We start from the raw sequence: 6,339 nt of genomic DNA, 5'->3' as shown, positions 1-6,339 counted from the left end.
AGTTATTTTTTTAGAGAGCCAACTTGTTGATGCACCATTTCCTTGTGAGCAAAGCTAATCAAGTGACAATTGTGGGATTAGCTAAAATGTAGTGCCTTGATAAGAGCAATACCTATAAAAGTTGGCATGTTATTAGAAAAAAAAAACAAAACAAAACAAAAGAGAGGAGAACTATTTTTAATCAACACTTCACTAGTCTAGGAAATGACAAACATCATAGCCCCAATGGAAAAAATCTCATATGGTAGGGGATGCATCATAAGCACAGCACATGCAAGATAAATGTCATTGCCACACAGGATCATATATGTTTCGATAACAATGTCACATTGTCACATGGGGACTAAAGGATCATATATGTTTCGATAAGGATGTGAGATGGGAATCTTAAATCCCATTGAAAGGAAGGCTTGGGCGGTGTCAATTACAATATGGGGACAACGAGATTTCAGAGGTGCCATATTATAATAGGAATGAGAAAGGTGCGTGGGTAATGGCAAAAACTAGGTTTTACTTACTTATTTATAGTAAGGGGCGGTCGGGTTATAGTAGCCGGGTGGCATTTCGACGACTGTAGCGACGGGAGGGGCTAGCGGTGCGCGGGAGGTGCGACTGGTGGCTGCGAGGTAGTAGGCCAAGAGGGTAACGGTAGCCACCAGGGCCAAGCATGCACCCACCGGAAACACCCAGGACGCAGGATATGGGCACCTCCCCTCGTTGTCCGTATCGCGGGTTACAGATGAATTAAGCACTCCCGCACCAAGCAAGAATAGAAAGCTCAGTACCGATAAGATCCTGTCAAACGTGAACCCAAAAAGGAAAATTATAAACAAGCCTCGTTTACATACGTTCTCGTAACTTCTGCCACAGTTATGCTGTATCAGGAAATATTATTAATAAGCCTTGCGAGATAAACAGGAAAACATATGAATTACCGCCGTTCAACGAGGAAAAACACGCTTTTTATTTAATTTTTTTAAATAAAAAAAGTCATACTCTCTATTTGTCTCTCAGCTACTCCCATCGAACAACAGAGCCTGTCCTCCTGAGTCCTTGCTCTCTAGTTATCTACCCATAATCCGGCACCTTCCCTAATTACTACATACGCTACCTGCGCTGCTACGCATAATGGAATCGCAGCTGGACATTAACATGTGCACGATGCCACCCTTGAATGTGAAATTCCGAGTGCTACTCCAGCTTCAAATTAATGCTACCGGCCTTGGAAATCAAATTCTAAGTGCGACTCCTCCAAATCAATGCTACCCTTGAAAAAATGCAATTCTGAATCGCCAGTCGGAACTTGGAACTTGGAACTTGGAAGACTGCTTTACTATGAAACCTTCATGTACTGGGCTTTCTGGGGAATAGGACATACCAGGAGAAGATGAGACACACGATCGCAAGAGCTTTGGGTGTTGAAGAGAGGGCAGTTCTAGCGCAGCAGCAGACGCAGCCTCCGGAGGCGTTGCCCACAATCTGCGCCACCACGATACACAACGCCCCTATCACTCCCAGCCCGCACGCCGGGCTGCTTGAATAGCGGCACTTCTGCCCATCAGAAGAGAACGTAACGTCCTCCACCTGCCATTATGATAGGTGAATTGTATTGTGCCTCAGTACCAGACTCATAATCATATTCCAATTTCCAATGCGCGCGCGCGCACGCGATCAGAGAGAGAGAGAGAGAGAGAGAGAGAAAACCTTGACTCGGTTCGATTCTGCTGCTATGCCGAAGATAAATGCGACGAGACCAAGAAATCCCACCACCAGACAAACCACCGCTTGCGATGCCCTCATCTTGTGCCTGCTTTCCTCGTATACGTGAATGGATTAGAGCTGCAACAGCTGGTCTTTCAGAGGTGGATATTTGCGCGCGCTTTTGATCGGTCGACCGATTGCGAGCGGGCGAGAGAGAAGGGGCGGGCGGGGGGAGCAGAGAACGAGGGAGGGACCGCGTCAGCGCCAGAAATATCTTCGAAAGACTTGTAAATTGTTGGGACATATTGTAACGTAATTGCGCGTCTAGAGGTGTACCGTGTACGCGTTCTGCTCGTATTGAAACCCGCGACGAGGAAGAGGAAGTAAATCCTTTTCGTCATCATCCGAGAAAGGAGTATCCCCATTGAGACGGTATCTTATTCATATATTTAACAAATATAATTATATTTTTCGAAATTTAAAGAGGATTTCTTTTTTTGAAGGAAGCAGAAAAATGATGTATTAATATCGAAAAGTCTGGTTTACAGTTGCATGATTAAACTATTGCTTCAGTCCCGGGAAGCTACCGTTACATTAGTGGACATATTCAGCTTAAACCCCAAAAAGTAGCCAAAATAACTGAAGCCTTTTCAATTTTCAGCTTTCTTCTAGATGTCCACAAGAATTGCTGCCACATCCACCTTAGCTGCAGTTTCTAGTCCCTTCTTTAGGCTGTCTTCATGTTGCTTGAGGATGGTAGCTGTGTCTTTCTCAACCTGTAACAGGAGGTCAGATTTTAGTCCATGTATAGGATCAACATCAGTGTTTTCAAACACTCTCTTGTTCCTACTCAACCAAATGTGCCACAAGTAAATAGCTTCTGATCCAATTCCAAATTGAAGGGGAAAGACCATAGATTTCCCCTAATAGCACCTCCTTCCAGGTGAGTTTAGTGGGGTGATACTTGAAGACTGTAACCTGCAGAAAACACAAGATGTTAGCATTTTTGGTACAGTTAAGAAAAATATGTGAAATTGATTCTGCCTGTTGTCCACACCTTGGACATAGACCATTCCCCAAACCAGCTTTGTGTGCTCTCTCATTAGTCCATAGACTTTTGAGGGTAATGAGCCACATCAGACAGGACATCTTTGGTTGAATAGAGGGAACCCAAATGTTTTTAAACCTATAGTTCCACTGATCTACTGTCCAATTAATATGCCATCTGTTATTCAGTTTATTGCAAAGTGGAGCATTGCTATTTATCAAGTCAGGCAGGGGGAGCAGTGGTTTGTCCCCTAATAACCTGATTCCCCTGTGATTGAAATGGTGGTTGAGATTGTTCATAACCGGCACGTTAGATTCCCACAAGAGTACCCTTCCAGTCACCAGTTCTAGTTCCTGTCTTTTAAGTTGGAATGTATGCTTCAGTTGTGTCCCAGTCATCCACGTTTTCAGGCATGGAACCCATATGTCCCTCCAGATTCTAATTCCTTTCTTAAATAGCTTGTATGCTAAGTTCACCTGGTTGTCTGGGATTGCTCCCTTATGGAAGCTGAACCAGATAGAGTCCTGGGAACACCAGGGCCGAGTGAGGCTGGGGAGGGGTGAGGGGATTAGCAGGTTCTTGTACTTGAACCAGGCCTCCCAAAGTCCTTTGGCCAGGGGCGAACAGTCTTTAGGTTTCAGATTGACAGGACAGATAGTTATAGTTAGTGGGTCTAGGAATTTCCATTTAGGGCATCCCTTAACCTGAAATTTTCCAGTGGCTGCCTTGATTAAAGTAATCCAGTCTTCTTCCTCCCTGATGATACTTCTTGCAATCCATTTGGCTGCCAGTTTGTCAGCCCCAGGATGCGTAGGTTGGGCAGCCCCAGACCACCTAATTTTTTGGGCGTAGTACATATAGCCCAAGAAACTTTTGGTACCTTGAATTGTTCTCCATCCCCACTCCATAGAAAGTTCCTCCCTAGCTGTTCTAGTTGTTTCATTCCTGCCTTAGAGGGTTTCCAGCAAGCCAAAAAGTATATTGTGGATGGAATTAGAATGTGTTTAAGCACCATGCATCTTCCAGCCATATTGAGCTGCATCCCTTTCAATTTTTCAAACTTGCCCCTGATTTTTTCCAGAACCCGGTCCCATCTTTGTTTCATTGAAATTCCAAAGCCCATGGGTATTCCTAATAGTCTAAATACTTTGCCTGTTTCCAGCTCCTTACATCCTTCATCTAGGAGCCATCTAGGACTAGGACTAATTAGTGTTTTAATTCCTGTTTTGTTGGGGTTGATCACAGATCCCGAAGCCTTGCAAAAGGTTTGCAAGCAGTTCCAAAAGGCCACTAGTGAGATTGGATCGTTATTGACTGTACCATTTGTATCATCAGCAAACTGGTTGAGAACCATGTCTTTGTTGTTAGGGAGTTTGATACCTTTAAGATTGCCCTTATCAATCTCAGCTTGGATGAGCCACCCTAGAGCATCCGCTGCAATGGCAAACAACAAGGGGGCGAGAGGGCAGCCCTGTCTGATGGATCTCCTCAATGGGAAGGAGTCAGTCATTTCTCCATTGATGGCTATGCTGGTGGAAGCATTACCAAAGAGGGTACTAACATATTTAGTGAACTTCCTCCCTAGTCCCATATCTTGAAGGGATTGAAGGATAAAATCCCATTCTAACCTATCATACGCCTTGTCAAAATCAATCTTGAAGAAAACAAAATCTTGGCTGGTTCTTTGGGCTTGTTCGATGCCTTCCCAAAGGGCAATTATTGAGTCTAGGATGTATCTCCCTTTAATGAATCCTTTTTTTTATTTTCTTATCCAGTGGTCAAGTTGGTCAGATAGCCTCCTAGCTATGGCTTTAGCAAAGACCTTATAAGCTGAAGTGAGACACGTTATGGGTCTCCAATTAGCTAGAAGCTCTTTGTCATCCCTCTTATGGATTAGCTTGACTATCCCTTCATTAATTCTATGAGGCAAGGCTCCAAATTTTAGGGATTCCCTCCATACCATGAGAAGGGGTGGAATAAGAAAGTCTTTGTATTCTTTGAAGAATTCATTCGGAAGGCCGTCAATCCCTGGACTTTTCCCTGATGCGAGAGAGTCAATAGCGTCATTGATCTCAATCGCTGAGAGTTCCCCATCTAGAACCTCAGCCAAGCTTGGGGGGACAACTTTCCTCCTGGCCATCGCTATTTCAGCTTTAGCGATTGTCTCTTCCGGTGACCTCTCTCTAGGGGAGCTAAACATTTTAGAGAAAAACTCCTTGGCTATAAGGAGATTCTCCCCATTGTTTTGCGCAAGTGTACGATCTTCCTTTCTAAGCATAGGGATGGAGTCTCTATTCTTTTTTTTCCTAAGGACTTGGAACATTTCTTTGGTGGGTTTATATGCTTTGCCAGCCCACCATTGCCCAGTGAAGAGTTGTATGTCCATAGCAGCTCTTAGTTCCTGCTTGATTCTTTGTAGCTCCTATTGCAATTGGCTCTCCCTCGCCTCTATCCTGGTCTCCAAGTTTTTATATGCTGAGTATTGCCTAGCTCTATGTTCCCTAACCTGCTGGGTCTTTTTCATTTTTAAATCCCTCAAGAATAGTTGGGTGTCCCTAATGGCTTTAGTCCATGAGTGAGCTGGGGATAATGTTTGTTGGAAGGCCAATGTCCAGATTTTTTGGATTGATTCTCTGACTACTTTGTTTTGGAAAAGTCTGGGGTCTGCATGAAACCAGCCAGCCCTAATTATTTGGGACGAGTTAGAGAGTGTCAGTTGAATAGGCTTATGATCAGACATGACTAAGTTGTTAAATACTTTTGCTTTAATATTGGCATAGGAGGCCAGTAATCCAGCAGAAACATAAAATCTATCTAGTCTAGCCTTACGTAAAGAGGATCCACTTTGATTGTTACTCCACGTAAATCCTAGCTGTTCACTGACATCCGTGAGCCCATGGTAGGCTTTAGTTACCAACCACTTACTTCTTTCAGTTCCTGCAAGACATGAACCTTTTTCCAAATACCTGTCTTTGCATGTTTCAACCATATTGAAATCACCTGCGATGATGATGGGGCAATTGATAACCTGAAATGAGTCCCACAGCCTGCATCTTTCAAAAGAGGTATTAGGGGCATATACTGAAACAATAGCTATCTCTTCCTGATTCTTAAAAAGGGCTGCCACCCAGTGATTGTCCTTATCTATAATTGTCTTACATATTAGGTCCTTAATTTTGACGGAGACACCAATGCATGTTCCTCCTCTTCTATTGGTGTGGTTTGTTGTGAACCATACATATTCCTTGGACACTGACTGCAAATTCTTAAGAAGAGGGGGGCCTGACACCTTTGATTTCCTGTAGGCAAATGACATCAGGGAGGATGGCACTAACTTTGAGCCATTCCCTGAGTATAGTTGCCCTTTTGGGTTCAGTCAATCCCTTGATGTTATAAGAAACAATTTTTAGTTTATTCATTACCATATTTATGTTTTTTTTGGTTTCCCTTTCTTCTGGGGACCCTTTGTTTGCCCAAATGGGTTACTCGCACTTTGCCCTACGCTTGAGTACCTTCTTTTGGCGTTTTGACTATTACCTACCTCTTTAACTGGACTTTCAGCAGGGATGGGGCTGAGAGGGGAGTCTCTC

General features: G+C 43.7%; 1 protein-coding gene across 1 annotated transcript; it reads right to left on the bottom strand.

The window, feature by feature from the left end:
• Window positions 1–272: 272 nt before the first annotated feature.
• LOC148010196 (protein VASCULATURE COMPLEXITY AND CONNECTIVITY-like) lies at window positions 273–2,001 on the bottom strand. The gene is made up of 3 exons (XM_087673379.1): window positions 1,705–2,001; window positions 1,379–1,584; window positions 273–795 (listed from the first exon to the last, which is right to left on the bottom strand). The coding sequence occupies exons 1-3, from the start codon at window positions 1,798–1,800 to the stop codon at window positions 519–521; spliced, it is 579 nt and encodes a 192-aa protein (XP_087529505.1). The 5' UTR covers window positions 1,801–2,001; the 3' UTR covers window positions 273–518.
• Between the last annotated feature and the right edge of the window lie 4,338 nt (window positions 2,002–6,339).

The sequence above is a fragment of the Lygodium microphyllum genome, chromosome 30 (genome assembly GCF_053477565.2).
Source record: "Lygodium microphyllum isolate KBCC chromosome 30, Lygodium_microphyllum_v1.1.10, whole genome shotgun sequence".
NCBI classification, from domain to species: Eukaryota; Viridiplantae; Streptophyta; class Polypodiopsida; order Schizaeales; family Lygodiaceae; genus Lygodium; species Lygodium microphyllum.
Note: the sequence above shows the minus strand (reverse complement) of the source record. Positions and strands in the feature narration are given on the sequence as shown.

What these genes read in the sequence shown, in the direction of transcription:
- LOC148010196 (XM_087673379.1), bottom strand. Translation starts at nt 1,800, where the DNA reads ATGAGGGCATCGCAAGCGGTGGTTTGTCTGGTGGTGGGATTTCTTGGT. An exon ending in CAGAATCGAACCGAGTCAAG is followed by an intron (nt 1,585 to 1,704) that starts GTTTTCTCTCTC and finishes TCATAATGGCAG; the next exon opens with GTGGAGGACGTTACGTTCTC. An exon ending in GTGTGTCTCATCTTCTCCTG is followed by an intron (nt 796 to 1,378) that starts GTATGTCCTATT and finishes CACGTTTGACAG; the next exon opens with GATCTTATCGGTACTGAGCT.